Raw genomic sequence first — 21,901 nt, forward strand, 5'->3', positions numbered from 1 at the left:
ATGTCAAATGGCAATTAACAATTAAGAAATAGATTTTTTTTTTGTAAATGCAGAATGTCCTCTGTTCAGTTTAGGGCAGGTTACACCAAGGTGAACAATCTACCTTTCTGGGAGAAGTGCCAGAGAGTCATCCAGCGTGAAAACAGGCCTTTTGTCCATGAGTCCCTGCTGACTAACAACCATCCATTAGCACTAATCCTATGTTACTCTTCCAGACATTGCCACTTGCCTTCAAACTGGAGGCAATTTACAGCTGCTGAGGAACCAGCCTGGGTTACAGCTCTCCGATATCTGATCGGTTTTGATACAAAGGGGAAGAAATGTCAATATTGATAACACCTCCATTCTTCTTATCCTCATATTTAACGAAGTACTCACAATAAGGCTCGTACTGTTCAATTATTAAACATTTTATGCGATTCCTCAATGCAGCCCCAGTAATTTGGCTTGCTGGACCTCACCACACGAGAGGCTCAACCTCCGCTGTTGTTTATTTTCCCTCACATCACATCTACTTTGGGCGTTCAGCCACCACCCACACCACCATTTGTGAAGGGCCCAGGACGCTCATTTGGGTAGCATGACAGGAAATGAACAAAATGGCTTCCCATACATATCAACATATTTCACCTTCAGTTTGCTTACTTTCTTCCTCAGCTGTTGAGTGAGAATCACTATAGAATTTTATACATAGCCCTCTGGTGACTATTCACTAGCCATTCTATTGAGGTCAGGCGCACTATGTGACTATGGGGAGAAATCCCAGCTGGTGCAGCAAGATAAGGTTCCTTTCATCTGGTCTTTGTCCAGGAATGGTGAAATGCTTATTACCATCCCAGTGAAGTCTGGTGAATCTGGAATGATGCACATCTGTTTGACTAAACAGCTAAGAGCAAGGTATTTTTTTAAAAAAACTGAGATGGGCTTCAAAATACATTGTTTCCAAAAGCTGCCTGGCTGATTCCTGAAGGAAATGGCTTCTTGACTGGACAGCAAAAGATAAAATAAGATTTAATGGCTGGACAGGAACTCGGACCATGAATATAGTTAATGAACTATATTAAACTGGTTAATGAACAAGTAAACCAACGGGAAATACAGTACAGAGGCATCACAGGATCATAAATGTATCGTGTGGTCAGAGACTTGATCTAGAGCCATTTGCTGCAAAACCTGAATTGAATGCTGCCAGTTCATGCACAGCCAGATCCAATTGATAAATTTTGGAATAATCCATAATCCCGACCCCCTGAAGAACTCCATTGCTTTCCACAAGCCACAGGCAAGAAGTGGTTAACAAGCAAACAAAGCTCAGATTTGAGCCACATTCAAAAACACTGCTCTGTACTCTCTCAGCTCTAAACCAAGCATCAGCAGAACCCATGGACTCAGAGACGGGACTGAGACTCAAACTCACAAGCTCCTGGCTCATCGGGACAGGTACCACCAACAAGCTGAATTGACTTCCTGAGCCCTTGTTACGTGGTGACTGGGAGTAAAGCTGAGTTTCCTATAGGCACCCAGACTGAATTTACATGCAATGCACTCAGTTTAGTTCACAGTGATTTTATGCCAGTTTGCTTCAATTTGGGGTTTGGTTCAGTTAAGACAAGTGCAGGCTACAGAGAAAAAAAACTGTACACTATGCAAAAACATGATCACACTAAGCAAGTGGCTCTCTGTTCACATAACAGATCCACAGAGATCAAAACTGGGATTTAAAAAACCTGGTTTCCTTCCCAAATATCTTTCCTCTCAGCTAGACTGACCACAAGTGCAATGCCCACCTCAACAAAAAAGGTAAATAGATTATTTGTTGGTGCAGTTTAAAAATAGCTTCTCTCCAAAACTGTACATCAGTTAAATCAAATCAAGCAAGCAAATTCAGTGGCACAAATAACCCTTTAATTTGGGGGAATGAATTAACTGCTGCAGCTCTCAGATCTCAGCTACTCCACTGTATGCAACAAGTAAAGAAGGAAACACTGGATTCACAAGGTGCAATCTCATGAGATGAGGCAGCCATTTTATTGCTCCGAATGCTCAATGTTTTTTTCCTCACAGAATATCGGGACTTTTTTCAGAAAACCTGTTAACATGGGTCAAATGTTTGATGAGATTCAGCCAAATTGAGTGCCAACAATCGAATTATTAATTTCACTACATCATTATCACTATGACTATGAACAAGTCAAAATACTCTATACATGGGTGTGGTGAACTACATATACCTATCTGGACTGCTCCTGTGGCTCCTCCCACAGACCCCTGTATAAAGGCGATTGAGGCCTGAGCCCGGCCTCATTCTCCAGGATGTAGTGTTGTTCATTCTTCCAGTCAATAAAAGCTGAAATCTCGCTTCTTACGTCTCAGAGTGAGTTATTGATGGTGCATCAATGGGTACCTCCTGTCTGATTTCTACACCTTATTTATTCAAATATATTCAAGGGCACCTTAACTCCTCATAAAATAAAGGCAGTTAAGTGACATCCATTTATAATCATTACATTACTGAGACTATTGCTTTATGATTAAACCAGGCTAGTTTTGACAGCCCATTATAGATTACATCCATGGTCAGGAGACCAGAATGTGCTTTTCTTGGAGTTATTATCAAATGCACTTTAAAGGTTATTAACTGGGGCCTAAAAGAGGCTTTCAGAAAGAAGTTCTTGATAAATAATCTCTACCATAGCCCATCAACAACATCATGCACTTAATTTGGCAAAATGTCCCAAGACGTTTCACAGGAATGACATAAAATAAAATTTTGTACAAAGAAACAGACAGAAATGTCAAGAGACAGCCACAGGGCTGATCAAAGAGCTTTTTTAAAGAGGGATCAGAATTTACAAGAGGCAGAGAAGTTTAAAGAAGAATTACAGAATTACAGAATTTTAAAGCCCAGGCTACTAAACTCATGGGTAATCAAGAGGTCAGGATTGGAAAATATCTCGGAGGGTGGTAGAGCTGAAGGAGAGCGAAGCCATGGAAGGAATTTCAAAGCTGAAGTCCCTCCAGTGAGGCTCTGGCTCAGCTAACTTTCCAGTCTGCAACTTCCAGTTACTCTTCCAAGTAGCCGACAATTCAATCTTTTGATGAACAGCAGAGCTGTCTGGTCATGTGTTTTGCACATTTCATTATGAAGACGATCTGAAAACATTGGCAGGCTGATTACTAGCTTGTGGTTTGGATTGTGGTGTGGAGGAGAGAGCACTGAGTTCATGGGGAAAAGCCAGGGTAGGTGGGCAGAGAAAGCTGACATAAACAAAAAGGTCAACACAAACAAAAACTGGAGGAACCCAGCAGGCCAGGCAGCATCTGTGGAAAAGAGTACAAGCCAAAGCCCTTTAGCAGGACTGGAGAAAAAAGGCCCACACCACACCCCCGCCACACAATTTCCTGTCTCACCTTATCTCCTTGCCTACCCATCGCCTCTCTCTTGTACTCCTGTTCCTTTCTTCCATGGCCTTCTGTCCCTTTCCTCAATCAACTTCCTAGCTACTTACTTCATCCCTCCCCTCCAGGTTTCACCTATCACCTGGTGTTTCTCTCTTCCCTCCCCACCTTTAAGATCTACTCCTCAGCTTTTTTTCTAAATCTACTTTTTCTGTAGAGGCTGCCTGGCCCGCTGAGTTCCTTCAGCATTTTGCATGAGTTGCTCGGATTTCCAGCATCTGCAGATTTTCTCTTGCTTGTTATAAACAAAAGGTCAAAAGCTAGCTTCCCTTTGGCTCGCTCATTCCCATCATTCTCAGCTCGAGCATAACAATGAAAATCACTCTCTCCAGCTCTGCCATTGCATTAAAGGCTCAAAGGAACATACTAGAGGTATCAGTAAGAGAGCTAGGCCATTTCAGAGGTTCTTCAATATATTATCCCGACTGGCAGAGGTAAAGGAAGGAATGGGTCAGGTAGGAACAGAGCAAGCGCATTACAAAATGATAACACCTATACCCTGTTACCAAACCAGTCATAACTGGATGCATCACAGCTTGGTGTGGCAACTGCTCTGCCCAAGACATAGCTTAGTCCATCACGCATATCAGCCTCTCCTCCATGGACTTCCTCTACACTGCCTGCTGCCTCAGGAAATGAGCCAACATAATCAAAGACCCCTTCCCATCCTGGTCATTCTCTCTTCTCTGTCCATTGGGTAGAAGATACATATGTAACCCACCAGGTTTAAGAAGAGCTTCTATCCAGCAGTCATAAGACTCTTGAATAGACATATTGTATGATAAAGATGAACTCTTGACCTCACAATGTGCATCATCATGACCCCTACGCTTTATTGTTTACCTGCACTGCTCGTTCTCTGTAACTGTAACACCTTCTGTACCAGCGCAGTGTACTTACAGTACGTAAGCAATGACCTGGCTGGATGGCATGAAATAAAAGCTTTTCACTGTATCTCAGTGCATGTTACAATAATAAACCAATTATCAATTACCACCTTGCCACTTGTGAGAGGGTTAACCGCACTCAAAGGCTTGCCGGGGGCAGGTGGGTGCTGAGGAGAATGGTATCAAGGGCATGGCAGCCTGTACAGAGCCAACCAATTGAAAACGGAGGTGTCTACTCTGGATGGCGAGGACTCTCTCTGCAAGGATTCCACAGAGGGAAAGTTTAATTCTCTACAAAACACACCTGATGTCCAAAGCCAGCACAGAGGCAATTCTTGTGAGGTATTTCTTTGGTGATTCATATGGATTTATCAATGCCACATGTACAGTGAAAGTCTTTGTGTGCCATCCAGACAGATCAGCCGGCTAGTTTTGTTTTGGTAGTTGTGTCCAGGAATCTATTTTTATGTTTTATTACAATTGATGCAAATTAGTACAGTGCAGATGTGGAGGCATATTAACATAAATGTTAAGTTACTGGACTAACAGCCAGAGCTCTGGATGACTGATACAGGGGCAGCAGTTCAAATCCCACCATGGCAGCTGGAGTGAAAGCTGGCCTTTGTAAGGTGACCATGGATGGTTCCCTAATACCCTTCAAGTAAAGAATGTTATTATCATCAGCCAAGTCTGGCATATATATGACTCCAATCCCACCAAAGGTTTTGGAGTCGGGGTAGCCAGTGGACTAGGAAAAGTCTCTGGAGGTGATGCAGCTCGGAGGAAGATTCAAAAGGAAAACTGCCATTGAGGCTCTCTCAATATAATTGATGGAAAATTCATGTGAATAGGACTATTTTCATATTAGTTTCTTTGCATATAAACTCACAGGTGGTTAAAAGTTTACTCTGTGTGGATTTATGATGCTCTTTTCCATTTGTATAGTGCTTTCAAAAGCAGAGGAAATTTATTGAGTTAATCTATTTGGTTTGGCAGTACTAAGCAAATCTACTATAACAAGCTGTTCAGGGCAGTGCTGAGAAAATGGGGCAATACCAGTTGGTCCTATTTAAAATGTATTTTCGGAATCTGGTAGTCACTAGCAATGCCAGCATTTACTGCCAATCCTTAATTGATCTAATGCCATGAGACTTCATGAGCCTAATTCAATGTACAGGACTTCCAAGCTTACTCCTTTCTATCTGCACACCACTGTCACTGCCTGTTCAAAGTTCAAAGCCAAAGTAAATTTATTATCAAATCTACGTCACCATACACAACGCTGAGATTCATTTTCTTGCAAGCATACACAGTCAATCCAAGAAACGCAATAGAATCAATCAAAGACCACACTCAACACGATGGACAAACAATCATTGTGCAAAAGACAAAAAAACTGCAAATACAAAATAAAATAAATGAATTAGCAATAAATATTGAGAACACGAGATGAAGAGTCCTTGAAAGTGAGCCATAGGTTATGGGAACATTTCAGTGACGGGGCAAATGAAGTTGAGTGAAGTTATTCCCTTTGGCTGAAGAGCCTGATGGGTGAGGAATAATAACTGTTCCTGAACCTGGTGGTGTGAGTCCTGTGGCTCCTGTACCTTCTTCCTGATGGCAGCAGCAAGAAGAGAGCACGTCCTGGGTGGTGGGGGTCCCCGATGATGGATACTGCTTTCTGCGACAAAATGGTGGGGAGGGCATTGGTGTTTCCATACCAGGCTGTGATGCAGCCAGTCAATACACTCTCCACCACACATCTATAGATGTTTGTCAAAGTTTTAGATGTCATGCCGAATCTTCGCAAATTCCTAAGGAAATAGAGATACTGTTGTGCTTTCTCCATAATAGCACTTACTTGCTGGACCCAGATACAGAGTCTCTGAAATGCTAATGCCAGGGAATTTAAAGTTGCTAACCCTCTCCTCCTCTGATTCCCCTGATGAGGTCTGGTTGATGGACCTCCATTTTCCACCTCCTCCTGAAGTCAATAATCAGCTCCTTGATCTCGCTGACATTGAGTGAGAGGTTGTTGTGGTACCACTCAGCCAGATTTTCAATCTCCCTCCTGTATGCTGATTTGTCACCACCTTTGATTCAGCCTACAACAGTGACGTCAGTAAACTTGAAATTGGCATTGGAGCTGTGCTTAGCCACACAGTCATAAGTGTCAAGTGAGTAGAGCAGGGGGCTAAGCATGCAGACTTGCAGTGCAGCTGTGCTGATGGAGACCATGGAGGAGATGTAGTTGCTAATCCGAAATGACTGGGGTCTGCAAGTGAGGAAATTGAGGATCTAATTGCACAAGGAGGTACTGAGGCTGTGGGATTAGATGTGCTCTGGAATTGTGATGAAGGAGTCTGGAATACAGGCAATCCCCACACTATGGCCTCTCAGGTAATAGAAACTCGTGCTTACAGAATTCACAAATCATTATGTAAAAATTCTGATATATAGAATAAAATATTAGAAAGCAAGTAAATAAAGACAAATTTTTTCTAACTTGCCTTTCTTGACATCTGCACAGATGACATGCCTTGGCATTATAGAAAATCACGATATAGACCATTTTCTTGGAATGCAACCACCCCAAAATGCTTCCAATGATGGGTTCGCCTGTACTGGAATTCTGTCAGGCTGTTACCTGTGCAGTCTGGCGGACAGCTCTTCTAGGTTGACTATATCCCCGCTACAAGATTTCTGTAGTAAATTACATTTCTAATAGAGTTCCAGGCTTTAAAACCATGGAGTGGTAAGACATAGGCTCACATCCAGCCATACCATGGTAAAGACTTGTAGCATATAAAATTAATATAAAATATGCACAACACATGCTCAATCTGCTCATCTTCTTTCATTCAAAAGTGGAAGTACCTTGAAAATAGAAATTCATTTATAAACAATGTAATGATAAAAGTATGTAATTTATCAGAAAAAAACATCTTGTACAATTTGGATCTCCTTCAAAGGATCCAATGACCAGAAGCCTATCACAAGCTCCCAAAAGGACAATAATGCTCCTTGAAGTATTCAGTGTAGACCTACAGAGCAATCATTGAAAGTAACAGGATACACAACTCCCCCTCAGACTGATGAAGCAAATATGATAATTCATCTTTTAACAAGTACTTATTCTGTAAAGAGTACGGTTCTGAATTTTCTCACTGAGGGGTTGCCACAGTGGCTTGAGAGTGAAGCAATCTTCAAGATGCTGAGGTAGGGTTAAGTATGAAGTCATAAACACTCGATGAACTTATGCAAGTGCCAACTCCAATTCCTCAACCCATGCAAGACAAAAAATGGTGTGCTGAGTTGTAGCCGTGAGGGTTGTGAAAAGGTGTGCTGGGGAAAAAATGAGGCATCACAGGCATTCAGTATCTCTCCAAGATGTTGAGAGGCAAGTGCAATGAAGACACCTAGTGGCTGGTCATTAATTGAGTGAAGCAGATGATTGTATTCTTGCTGTTACTGCAATTATTTGTCCAACTCAAGCAAGCTGGCAGCAATTTAAAGGATGGAATGTTTGGCTCCTATATCAGGCAGCAATTAAAACTGATAGAAACTAACAGGTCAAATTACTGGCATGAGTCAATGGAAATATTAGGTATGAAGTATGGTGATGGAACTGTACTGGCCAATGAGAGGACTAGAGTTATTCAGAGTAAACCAGCCCTTAGCTTTACCAACCACCCATTTTAAGAACATCAAGTCCAAAACTAATCACTCGAATTCAAGCTGGAAATGAAAATAATTGGTATCCTGGAGCTCATCTCTTGTATGAACCAGGGTCTCATCGAGGCAAATTGGAATTTGAACCCTCTTGGTCTTTCTTACTTTCTCTCTCTCTCTCTCTCTTTCTTTCTTTTGAAGGAGTCATGTTGGGCTACTGATCGACGGGTGCAGATTCCAGATTCCCTTTGATAATTTTGGCCACTCTTCAGGCTATAAGTCTAGTCTGACTAGCTGAACATGTGGGACATGCAGTTGTCATCATCAATGAAGAGCAGCAGTGTAGCTCACTTCTGGATGGCCTAGTGGGACTGAAGCCAACATTCACCACTGCCTTGGCTTCAAATGGTCAACTTGCTTTGCAGCATGACGGAATCAAAGCTGGGACTGCACTGTTTGGAATTTCGTGGCTGGTTCCGAACTGCTGTACACTACTAGTCCACAATCTGACAAAGTGACAGGGAGAGGAGGTGGTCAGTGCAACTGTTAAAGCATGTGCAAAGAGGGTGGAAATAGAGACTGGAAATGACATGACAAGTATCCAACTAACATAGAAAGCTATAAGAAACATGCAACAGGCACTAACATGCCACTGACAGCGAATCACATGGACAAAGCACAAGCAGATTATGACCATCCACATGGACTGGGTGTGCATTACTAATTGCAATTGGTCTTTTTAAATATAACTTGGATTTCTCAGAAACATGCCTTTAAGTTCTTGCATGTTGCCCTTTGATGATACTTTCAATATGAGGGATGGCTACAAAGAGGAATATTTTCCACCTGTCTCAGTGCTTTCAGACCAGGAGTAGCTCAGGCATCTGAGGAAGGCTCCCACTACACTGCTCAGCAACATACCTAAGTTCCAATATTAATTGACAGGTGGTTTCTATTGTTCAAGCCTGACATCCATTAGATGACATTATTCCCAATTATCTTCACTGGATGCAAGCTTAGGCTAGCGTTCTTTCCTGCCACAACCACTTCCTACTTTATTATCCTTTTGAATACATGCACAAAAAAGTGCATTAAAAACGTAGTTCAGGTGCACTGGGTGGGGGTTGGAGTTTGTTGATACAACAATGGACAAGCAATTCTGGGGTATGAATTCATTGATGCCTGGTATCAGCTACAAAGGGAGGGATGTAGCCCCAGCAGATGCCTGGTCTGTGAGGCTTGAGTCTGATTTCAATTATGTTCCTGGGCTTCATATAAATAATCTTGGAGAGCAAGTGAGAGCTCCACAAGGATCTCTGCTCTTCAACAGGACTGAGTTTCAGGTTCCACTGCCAATGGAGGCAGCAACTGAGGCTGGTAATAACCAAGCCTTTTTAGGACCCCAGAGGGATCCTAAAATATTCACCAGGACCCTCACTGCAACTGTCTTAGGCAGTTTTCAGGTTGGCTAACAGCCTTTGGATATTTTTTGAATATTTTTGAGGATGAAGGATGTTAGCTAACAAAATTGGACTTTTTCTTTTATACCCATAAAACAGGCACAATGCTGTCCAATTTCCAAGTGCCTCAGTTGACAATGACAAGTCACAAACCTGAAATTCATAACTTTGGTAATTTGAATTAGAATTAGATTCCCAGAAATATCTGTGGAAGTCATATGCGCTGGATTCACTTTCTATCTCATTCAAATCTTCAAGGGTAATAGGAAGGATATGATTTTGTAGAAGCTTAATTTGACATGTCTAATTGGGAATCTTTCAAAGTCATTCACAAGCATTTGAGATATATCTCGAGCGACCAACCTTGACAACCATAGAGAGCCATTTCTTAGGTTCACCCTTTCCATGTGGGGGGGGGGGGGCACCAGGTTTCAGCACTAAGAGCAGTTAACTGAAACATGCTGGTGACATTACATGCAGAATAATCAGAAGCACTCCTTGCAGGCACAATGGCAGGCAGCCATACTCTCTGACAGCCAACTGTGTAATATACTACCAGAATTGAGTAAAGTTGTTTTTGATTGGGCATACTTCCAACTAATGCACAAAAGTTCCTTTGGTGTCACCAGAGCTTGGATCATAACAGCTTGCTTGAAGTCAATTCAACAGACTGTGACGTTGTGAGCTATGCACTCATCTCACACGCAACATCACTGCTTCCATATGGTTCCTTGAACATCAGTAATGTCACTTTTAACAAGACAGCTTCCTTGCAGTTAAGTACACTCAGGGACAAGGCTTTCACCTGAGAGCTTTTAAGGAAGCTAAACTTTCACTCTTTCTATTTTCAATCTTGTTAACATTTAGTAAAGTTGTTCAGCTTAAATCTGTCTCCTAATGGATCAATTCAACTCAACTAAAAAGAGTTGAGAGTCTGGTAACTTCATATTTTCCCACCTTTCTTAGAATAGTAGGAATTAGGACATTTTCCAAGATCTTAGGATCCATATTCCATTTCTGCTTGCTGTTCTGCTCTTTTTTTCAATCCATTTTGTACTCTATCGCTTTCCTAACTGAAATCAAAGTAATCTCACTGTTGCTGACAAAAAAGTTCTCCCCCACTATTCCTATTTTACAGTTGGCATTCACCTCTAGTCTTTATCAACATTCATGGTAGACCTCCAAATGATTGGTTATCAGGTTGTTCTAAGGAGCCTGACCAACAGGAAGCAGTGACATTCATGTGACCATCAAATGTGCAGAAATATGGAGCCTTATAAATGAAACACAACATGTGCTTTGCTTTTTGCCTTTTCAATTTTCCTGCACAAAATGTTTCGACACAGATAAAGACACGAGAGGGAATGGCTGCACACTTTCCCTGGCACATGCTCAGTTACAAACCTAAGTAACTATGTTGGGTTACGTCATGAGGGCTTCTGGCTGCTTTCTCAGCAGGGTCCGGTGTCTTGTAAACCAGCTGATCAGGGTCTGAACTACTGGTTGTTGACAGAAATATTAAACCTGTGCATTCGAGACGGACAGGGAATAGGAGAAGGGGGAGAAGAAGAAGATGAGTTAGACTTCAGAAGGAAGCGTACAGCAGAGGGCGGTGACTGGACAAGCAGCTGAGGGCTCCTCGGGGTTTAATAATAGCACTGTTGAATTTCCAGTCATAAATCAGAGAGGGCAGTGTGGGGTTGAGGCAAATAATGTTTTGCACTTCACCACAAGCAGGAACTCATTCTTTATTTTCACTGGAGTCCCTGGTTTCAGAAAACTGCCAAAGGCCATTGTTATCAGAGCCAGTGTTATCTGAAAAACTCAGCTGTCAGGTTACCATGATGGGCATGGTGCAGAGACAGTGCACCATCAAGAAAGGCCATGCCCTTTAATGGTATTGCACGCTGTGATGCCCCATGCAGAAGTACAATACCAGTGCACGGCTTATGTGACTTGGTGGTGAATGTAAATCCAGCAGGAGTGCTTTCACACTTTACAATAAGCCTGCTCATGAGGTACAGAAAGTAAAATGAGAACAACTAAAATCAAAACAGGTGTTGGGAACCCAAAACAGTCAAGCCAAGTATTTTGGTGGTGATTCTAAATGGAACCCTCAGCTCTCTTGGAATACCTCCAGTCACCGCTCTCTGTCTGCACTGGACAAATATCCTACCTAAGTAGCTATGGGCAGGTACAGGAACCAGCTCAGCTAGCTGCTTTCTTTCATCACCCACTTCGTATGGTCCGTCGTCATAGATGCCCATGTAGACCAAAGTATGACTGAGCTGTTCTGCCCGAACATTACCTAAAAATATTGAGAGGTAAATGAAGCAAAAAATAACAGAAGATGTACCATACACCTGCATTAGTTCTCAACATTGTACGTGAGTAACGGTACACTGCCCAGGTTAAGACCTGCGTTACGAGCAGGGTCTTTGCTCCTGGGTCGCATGTCACACAAGTCTTTCCTATCGAATCCACACTGGGTAAAGGGCGAGGACACAGAGACTGAAAGCAAAACTTGGCCAACTTGGCAGGAGGGGAAATCAATGAAGTGGACTAGATCATGAAACGTGGAATGGTGACTTACCTTGCCTAGAAGTTGAGTCGGTCAAGAGTTGCAGGCCCAACATGGAGATTGAAGATGGGTGACAGGGAAGTCCTAGGCTTTAAATGGAACCAATCTCATTGGCCCACCTCAAAATGATTGAGGGTAACGGGTCATCGCTTCTGGTACTGCCAGGAGTTCCAGTGGCTCTGCTACTGCCATCAACAGATTATTCTACAGTGTCAGTTAAGCATATTTTATACTGTAATTGAGCACTGCTTTTGCTTGGGCAGCTGACAAACTTTTTGAAGCCAGATCACAGAACTCCCTGGATGTTTACCAATAGTTTTTAATATGTCCTGAAAGTTTCACGGATGGATACAAGAAATCCAGGAAAACATAGGCACATGGTTGCTACTTACAGCATATTGTTAGAGTTTACAGATGTTCCTTTAAAATTCTTGCCTGACAACAAAAATGGCAAAATGTTACTTTAAAGCAAAATGGGTCATCTGCAGATCATGGAAGGAAAACTTCTTCCTGATTCAGGAATAAAGTTTTAGGGAATAAACATCTGGAATATACATGAGCAGGTAAGAGACTCCTTCAGAATCCTCCCAGGCTTAACTCAACATGAGTGGCCGTCACACAGTTACAACTTGTATCCCTCTTAAATAATGGATCTGAACACATAACCTCCTTGTTCAGTTGTTAACAGGGATGGTTCTGTCCTTTTCAGGTTAATGTTTGCGTTTGCAATGGTGAAAGATTCAATTACTTTGTGTTTTCAAGATCAGTTGTAGCATACGTAACCCAAGCTCAGGAAAGCATCTTGTTTCGTATGAATGGCATCTTGCCATTCCCTACACCACCAATTCTCAGAACTTCTCGGAGTGATATGTCCAGTCCGACAGTTTTGACCTCTGACAGTGAGCTGACTTTCTACACCATCGGTTTGAGTTGGATTCTAATCAAAACCTGGCTACACTGGAGGCAGTTGAATGGAACAGCTGCCATAACTCCAAGTGTTGAGGATGGATATGGAGCAAGCAAGTAGATATCTTTGTGTTAATGCCCTATGTCCGCTGTACGCAGCGGATTATGTAACTTGCTGAATAACACTGCCCCACCCACAAATTTCTCAATGTTTCCTAGCAGCTGGAAATAGCCCATTAAAGACGCTGATATTTCTGCTGGCTGCTCATACCATCAACCACTGTGGCAGGCAGGGGGAAGTTTTTGGTTGGGGGTGGGGTTAAAATTCCTCAGCACCAAACTGCCTAAAGTAATGCCTAGTGTTTGCCATTCACCTGACATACATCTACACAGTATCAAGAGAAAGGACTGCATCTGCCTCAGGCACAAGCTCTGAGAGAATAGTGCCCATTTGCTTCAAACCTTAGAGTTCAAGGTGACAGTGCAGTGTGTCTCTGGTCAGAAAAGGAAACGAAGATGCAAACTATAGATAGCTCAGTGCCTGCAAACTGATCCCATGACTCACAGGATGAGTAAGTGACAGTGATGATTTCATCACTCAACAATGTCCATTATCTTGGTCACCTTAGCAAGAAGGCCATCAATTCCCTTCTCACACAAAATTGGAAGTGACTGACCTTTCCAGTTGTACGTGCCTGGGGCACCGAAAAAGACGTAGTGGTTGTCAGGAGTGAAGCCCGCTGCGATGCCCTGCTGGCAGTAGCCGAATCGGTGGTGACCCTGCGAGCGGCCTTCGCAGAATTTCCAGTCCCCGCCCTCCAACTCGTCTTTGATCGTTAAATCCTGGTTCAGGACGTAGCAACGGCCAATCATGTCCCGGGTTTCCTCCGGCTGATTCACGCGCTGCCTCACCTCATAGCGATGGGCACATGTCTGCAACCAATTTAAGACACTCACTTGGAATTTATATGGCAATAAATGGTTATTTGGCCCAACAGGTCAATTCTGACATTTATGGTCCATGAGAACCTCTCCCCCACACTTTTCCATTCATTTCTCCATCCTCCATCATCTACTACTCTAAACGTATCCCTTCTGTTCCACTCACCCACACCACGTGAGGGCGAGTTCTAAATTCTCACCCCCAAATGTAAGACTATTGGCTCTGGAGTCTCCAGTAAACAGACACAATTTTCCTACAGCTGTTGAAACTCACTCCTTTAATTGAGTCACTTAACTCTTCCCCTATCTCAGGATAACCGCTAGCTGCCTGCACCATCCTGAAAGGTCAGGTGTGTATGCTCTTCTTAAAGAACCATTGATAGCTGTGGTTGTCAGCCCTGTGAGTTTTCTCATAGAGTACCACAAGATCCCTGGTTTATGGCTCAGTGGATTAATATCAAAGTTATATATTATATATTACTATATGCTACTGAGGACATGAGTTGTAGAGTCCTTGAGTCTGTAGATTTTTATTTATTTATCTGGCTGTTTATGTATTTATTTATTTATTATTTACAGATACAGCACAGAATAGGCCATCTGGCCCAATGATTGCCCAACGATTTTCCCAACGCCGGCCCCCTAGGCCTGAGTCGATGTAGTAGTAGTAGTGGCAACCTACCTATTTAACCCTAGCCTAATCACAGGACAATTTACAATGACCAATTAAGTTACATCTTACAATTAAGGTACATCTTTGGACTGTGGGAGGAAACCGGAGCACCCAGAGAAATCCAACATGGTCACGGGGAGAAGGGACAAACTCCTTACAGGTGGCGTTGGAAACTCCGAACTCCAACGCTCTGAGCTGTATTAGGGTCTCGCTGACCACTACACTGTTGTGGCGCAAATGGGAAATCAGTTCAGAGTTGAGGTGAGTGAAGTTATCCATGCCAGTTCAGGAGCCTGATTGTGGTAGGGTAATAACTGTTCTTCAACCTGGTGGTGTGGGACCTAAGGCTCCTGCACCTTCTTCTGGATGGTCATAGCAAGAAGAGGCCATGGCCTGGATGTTGGGGGTCTTTGATGATGGATGCTGCTTTCCTGCGGCAGCGTTCCATGTAAATATATTCAATGGTGGCGAGGGCTCTGCCGATGACGGACTGAGATGTATTCACCATTTCCTGTTGATTTTTCCCTTCTTGGGTGTTGGTGTCCGAGTGGGAGGTGGCCATAGAAAGGGCATGGAGACCCTTTGTTGCTCTGAGTGGTCATTCTGAGCTAGATCTGCCCAATGCTCTGCTCCTCATTACAGTCAGCAGTTCCCACTGCAAGTGATATGCTTGAATCTTGGGTTAAGGCAAGATCAGTTTCAGTCGTTAACTATTTTGCAGTCAAACTGGAGCTGTCGCCAGAGAGCAGCTTGTTCAAGCTCGTCTGCAAAACAGTTCAATTTCTTCCCTTTCATGTCTCTTTTTGGATGGAGTTCTGTCGGAGTCTGTCATCTCCAGCTGCATTCAAACTTCAGTTCTTTGCGGTGATGGTTTCTGCTCCCAGAGCTTGCCAACTGGTCATATTTCAACATTCCTCAGGGTGCGGCCTGGAGGACGTGCACCTTTGTGGTAAGGCCCTGCAGCCCTGTGGCCGACCCGATTCCATGCCAGTGTCACCAACTGAGGCGTCGCAGGAGAAACAGAACATTGCGAGCAGCGGGTCGGCTGTCGGAGACCTCTGTACTCAGGCGATCTCTCTCTCTTTCTCTCGATGGGGAGGGTAGAGTTTGCTGTCGATTCTTGAGTTGGAGAACTCGAAATAAAAGCGACACGTCAGACCGTAACATCACAATCAGTGAGCTGTTGCATTTTGCTGGTCTCCCCTCTCGCTGTGGAAAAGGGATGACACCTCTCTGTCCCTTGTTTGGGGGAGAGAGAGAGAGAGAGACTGTGGCATGTGAACAATAGCTTTTTGTTGGATTGCAGATCATGGGGCTCTTTGGGGGCTTTGCTATTGCTTGCTTGGTGGGTGGTGGGTGTTGACGTTTCCTGCTGAGGGAGGGAGAGGGTCGATGCTTTGCTGCCGCTTGTGCGTGGGAGGGGGGAGGGGGGCTTTGAGGTTCTAACGTTTTACTGCTATTCATTCTTTGGGGTTCTCTTCTGTTTTGGTGGATGTCTGCAAAGAGCAAGAACTTCAGGCTGTATACTGTGTACACTCGCTGATATTAAATGGAACCATTGAAATTGCCCACAATGTTAATGCACAGTAGCACAGGTAATACAGTAAAATGATGACTTGTGAGAGAGCTGAAGGATCCTAAGCTTACAGGAGGCAACATGTGGTAAGAAAACAAAAACAAAATTGTAAATTACTTTTTTTTTAAAAAAGAAACGGAGGCAGAAAATTGGCAAGGTCAAAATGCAACTGATCAGTATTGAGGAAATGTTTATTGTTCCTGGAGTCTGGTTCAATATCAGAGATCTTAATGTTAGTGCCAAAAACAGCCATTCTAATCAAAATGGTGCTCTGCTTGATCCCAGGCTGCAAAATAGCTTCAGCTAAAGCCAAATGCATTTAAAGCTACTGTGCAGCTAACCAGTAAGAGGTGACCTTGCAGCAAAGTAACATGAAAGTAATATCACTTGACTGTGCCCACTTGGATCTCAACCACAGAGTGACAGAAAAAATTAAGCAACAGACCAGACTGGGATTTGAACCCACAAACATCTGATCATGAGATGAGCTTTATGCTGATTATGTGATGAGACTGTGTGCCTTTTTAAGATGAGATTTTCCTCATTTATTTTCTCTGATGGGTCTCATGATCATTCATCAAGGCATCCTTTCAAGTTCAAAACCATTTAAAAGGGAAACGGTTGCTTTTAACAGCTTTTGATGATATTTCTGCTTGCCTTTTGCCTACATGGTGAATTTTGACAACTTTGTCAGGGAAACCTGATAGGGGAGGGTCAGGCTGACACTGCAGCTGCATTAGTATCAGAGATAGGTTATCCCTGAACCACTACCGCCAACAATCCTTTCCACTCTCTCGCTCCTTTAAGCTCAGTAACTTTTGTTGTTTTTCGCGTTTTAAGTGGATCCCAGAAGTCAAACAATGATTGTAAATTAACTGCCCGATCCTTTTGGGGTTCTTCTGGTCAAGGTGGTACCAAGCTGCGGTGTCCGTCCAAGATGATGGCTCAGACCTAGTTACTTTTTTTAAGTTTGTATGTGATGGTTCTGGGGACAGGTAGGGGGAGTTAGGGGTTAGGTCATGTTAGGGTTCCGGGACAGTGATGTGGTGGAGTTAGAGGTCGTATTAGGATTTAGGAATGTGGAGGAGTTAGAAACTAGGATGGAGTCCAAAGGTCAATGATTCATTTATTATTGAAGTACACAACTCTGAAATTCATCTTCTCCAGATAGTCATGAAACCAAGAAAGAATGGCAGCGTGATTATCAACCCCCAAATCTCTTTTCCTCACACAAAAAATGGAATAAAATCAGAACAGGCACTTCATCCCTCCCCACCCACAAAAACGAGAAAGATTGGGCAAAAAACACAGAATATAAAAAATCCATGACTGAAAAAAGTCTATAGTCCAAGTCTTTATCCAAAATGCAGAAAATCTGGGGAACATTCTCCAGGCATAGTGGCAGGCTCTCCCCTCTCCGGTAGCAGAGCGATCCCACCAGAGATCGAAAGGCAAGAAACCGCAGTGGGCTCATTTTGTTGTTGTTTTGTTACTTGGTGTGTTCTGTGTTGTTCAGCTGAGCATTGTGGGCATACTACCTTGAATGTGTGGTGACACTAGCGGACTGCCCCCAGCACATCCTTAGGTTGTGCTCATTGTTAACGCAAACAACGCAATTTTACCCTATGTTTCCATGTAAATTTGAAAAATAAATAAATTTGAAACTGAATCCTCTCCAAGCTACAGTTTCCTGATACTGTCACTTCCATACTTCCAGCCAAGGAGTGTCCCTGTCAAGTAGGTTAATCCAAATCTCTTCATGCAGTCTTTCTGAATTGAACATACCTCTCAGACCTAAGGTACTGCAACTGTTAAAATGCAACAAAAAGCTTAGCCCAGCCAGTGACCAAGGAAGCATCGAGTTCCACCTCAATGTTGTTCTTTTTTTAAGGTTTAATAACCACCTTTCCCTTTACCCTTTTACAGCCTTCTAAACATTTTCCAACCATCCCTGCACCAGCATTATTGACTCCATTCTTGAATAATCAAAGAAATATTTAAGGATTAAATTGATTTTGAATGCAGTCGCTCCATGTCTGATCGGTTACCAGTTCACAGCTGTTCAAAGGCATAGCTTAACTGCTCAAACTGTGTCTTCCAGCAGATACACTATATAATCATTCCAAATTCCTTGGCTTCTCGTTATCAACTCACCACAACCTTCCCTCCAATTCCTTGGCTTTTGACAGTCACCCCCAACCACTGGTTTTCTTTGCTCTCTCTCTCCAGGTCAACTGGAAAAGACAGAAACGCACAGAGTGTCAGGCCCGATTGTTAGTCAGATCCCACCAGCTATTGCATGAACATGGCTTCCCCACTGAAAACAACACAGTATCAAATACCAACAAGCTTTATCTTTTGTACAAAGTGCCTTGCATTTTTTAAACATTTAACAGTGAACTTCCTTCTTTTGAACTGCTACAGAGCCTTGTAAAAATATTCAGCCCCCAACCCTTTGTTCACATAAATGAGTATTACAACCAGGGAATTTGATCAATTTAACTGAGAATTTTTATTTGTGAATCACACGTTCCTCTTCACAGTACTGTCGAAAAAAACAGGGAAAATGGTAAAGCATGGAAAACTAAAAGGTCAAAAACTGAAATGTCAGCAGTTCAAAAGTATTCACCCTGCTTTGCTCAGTACTTAGCTGAACCACCTCTCGCACCTACTATAGCCAGTGGTCTTTTTGGATAAGTCTCTGTTAGCTTTGCACATGATGGAGCAAGATTTGCCCATTCCTCTTTGCAAACTTGCTCACGTTGGCTAGGTTATTTGGCAGCAATCTGGAGGTCTTGCCAGTGATGTTCGATCAGGTTAAGATCAGGACTCTGACTGGGCCACTCAAGGACATCAGTTTCCTTCATTTGAAGCCTCCTCCATTTTTGCTCTGCAGAGTGCTTTGGATCGTTGTCGTGCTGAAAGACTAACTTCCTCCACAGTTTAAGCTTTCTGACAGAGGCTAGGAGGTTTTTATCCTGGATCTCTCTGTATTTAGCAGCATTCATCTTCCCATCAATCCTGACCAGATTTCCAGTCCCTGCTGCTGAAAAGCATCCCCATCGTGTGATGCTACCTCCACCATCCTTTACAGTAGGGCCAGTGTTACTTGGCTGATGTGCAGTATTAGATTTATAACACACATACAACTTAGTGTTGAGGCCAAATTAGTCTCATCCAACCACAAGATCTTCTTCCACATCTTTACAATATCTCCTAAGTGACACTTAGCAAAACCTTTATGGGCAAGGATATACATTTTTTTTAGCAAGGGCTTCTTCCTTGCCAAGCTTCCATAAATACCCTTTTTGTGCAAGGCCTTAGAAATTGTGGAGCCACAAACTTAATCTCCAGTTGCAGCCACTGACTTCTACAATTCATTCAGAGTGACTGTTGGTGTCACAGTAGCCTCTCTTGCAAGTTCTCTGGTGACTAATTTTAGAGGGGTGGCCTGACCCGGACAGTGTGCCTGTAGTTTGATATTTTTCCACTTTTTCACAATGAACTACACTGAGCTCTGAGGTATGTTCAGTGCCTTTGAGATGGTCTTGTGCCCTTCCCCAGATTCATGCTTCTGTGTTATCATTTCTTTGACTAGTCCTGAATACTCTTTTGATTTCATTTTGGTTTGTTCTGTTGAAAATCTACAATACTGTTGGACTTTACAGAAAGGGGGTATTTATTCTTATGAATTCGGTGAAAACAGGTGATCCTCCATTTTTCTACATCAACAAATTGAGTGAGTTGGTAAGGTAGGAAAGGTAGCGTAGTGATTACAAAGGGGATGAATACTTCTTCAGCTTCACAATTTTGGTTTTTAATAAATTGTTGACAGGTTTTAGAATTTTTCTTTTGATTTGACATGATGCACAATGTTTTGTAGATTAGCTCAAAATATCCTATTTCAATATATTTTAAACTTAGGCGATGAGTTTAAAATCATGTAAAATGTGAAAATGGATGTGGGCACTGTATACTTTTACAAGGCACTGCATATTTGCTCCTTTCAGATCATTAGTTCAGGCTGCATTTTTCCCCTTTTTTAATGAGTTATTTGATTTCATATTCACCAGTTCTTTTGCACAGAATGTTTCATGCCACTGAAACAAATCATATTTAAGCAAAAGCAGTTGTAAACTGCTAAAGTACAACATACAAAGATGTCAAAGTCAATCCCAAAATAATAATCAAACCCATCTTCAAACATCAACAAACATTTATATAGCACCTTAAATGTAATAAACATCACGAGCAGCTTCACAGGTGCTTTATTGAATATAATTAATAAGTAGGGGAATAGCATGAATGGGATTGTTCTGGGAGTTGGCTTCCTTCATACATACAAATATGAATAAAAGGATCTTCAGATGGATAACCTCAGGCTTAGTTCAATAAATCTAAACTCCGACATAGGGGCAGGAATAAGTCAGTATATTATACTTTCATCGGAAGAGAAGACCCTGAGATTTGCAATCCACCTCCACAGCCTCAGAGCAAAGGCCTGACATTACTCTACCATCACTTCTTCAATTCAACTCATCTTCTATCCATTTCCAACCTTGAAGGTTGATTAGTTACTATTATTAATAATAATATTAACTCTACATTAACTCTATTAGTTAATCTTCACTGACACTATCCTTGGGTCTTTCCCATTTAAAACAATCCGTAACACTCAAGGCTCCGTACCGGCAGAAACCCGAAATGTCACGTACATACAGAACGGTTCTGATTATAGAGAGGTAACGCATAACTGAAGAGGAATTAATGGGGATGAATTATTTTTTGAATTCTCATTTTGGGTTTCAGGTTCTTCTACTGACCCCCTCAGCCCTTTTGACCTCTGAAAATACACAGCACGGTAGCATAGCAGTCAGAGCAATGCTTTACAGCACCAGCAATCACTGATCGGGCTTCAGTCCCCACCACTATCCGTAACCATATGGATTTCCTCCAGCTCTGGTTTCCCCCCACATTCCAACAACATACAGGTTAGGGCTAGCAAGTTGTGGGCACTCCAAGTTGGTGCTGGAAACATGGCAACACTTGCAGGCTGCCCCCAGCACATCCTTGGACTGTGCTGGGTATTGATGCAAATAATTCAATTTCAATATATGTTTCAGTGCGTTGATGTACAAGTGATAAGTAAAGCTAATTGGTAATCTTTAAATCTTTAGTCTGCTCAATTTTTGTCCTCTTGCAGAGCCCTGCTTATTAATCTCTTCTGTCTTTGCTAGCCTACACCTTCAGCTTTTGAACCTGACACTTTGGAATTCCTTCACTAAACCTCTCTTTCCTCCTCAATGGACATTCCTGATAAAGGATCCTGTACAAAGAACATAGAACAGTAAAGCACAGTACAGGCCCTTTGGCCCAAGATGTTGTGCTGACCTTTTAACCTACTCTAAGATCTATCCATACAACACACACAAAATGCTGGAGGAACTCAGCAGGCCAGGCAGCATCTATGGAAAAAAGTACTGCCAAAGGGTCTTGGCCCAAAATGTTGACAATAGTCTTTTCCATAGATGCTGCCTGGCCTGCTGAGTTCCTCCAGCATTTTGTGTGTGTTGCTCGGATTTCCAGCATCTGCAGATTTTCTCTTGTTTGTGCTGAGACCTATCCAAACTTTCCCTCCATTTTTCTATCATCCATGCGCCTATCTAAGAGTTTCTTAAATGTACCTAATGTATCTGCCTCAACCTCCACCCATGACAATGCATTTCACTCACTCTCCACTCTCTG

At 42.6% G+C, this 21,901-nt stretch overlaps 1 protein-coding gene across 4 annotated transcripts in view; it reads right to left on the minus strand.

Moving 5' to 3' along the window:
- LOC140741179 (integrin alpha-7-like) overlaps window positions 1-21,901 on the minus strand; it is a 193,580-nt gene that overhangs the window by 83,847 nt on the left and 87,832 nt on the right. For 3 of the 4 annotated variants that reach the window (XM_073071049.1, XM_073071052.1, XM_073071051.1), the window contains exons 3-5: window positions 18,311-18,390; window positions 13,643-13,898; window positions 11,655-11,786 (exon numbers count right to left, since the gene is read on the minus strand). In XM_073071049.1, the coding sequence (XP_072927150.1) occupies window positions 11,655-11,786; window positions 13,643-13,898; window positions 18,311-18,390 (468 nt within the window). Of the gene's footprint in view, window positions 1-10,882; window positions 11,003-11,654; window positions 11,787-13,642; window positions 13,899-18,310; window positions 18,391-21,901 lie in introns of all 4 variants that reach the window. The other variant, XM_073071050.1, reaches the window with a different exon arrangement.

The sequence above is a fragment of the Hemitrygon akajei genome, chromosome 18 (assembly GCF_048418815.1).
Source record: "Hemitrygon akajei chromosome 18, sHemAka1.3, whole genome shotgun sequence".
In the NCBI taxonomy this organism is placed as follows: domain Eukaryota; kingdom Metazoa; phylum Chordata; class Chondrichthyes; order Myliobatiformes; family Dasyatidae; genus Hemitrygon; species Hemitrygon akajei.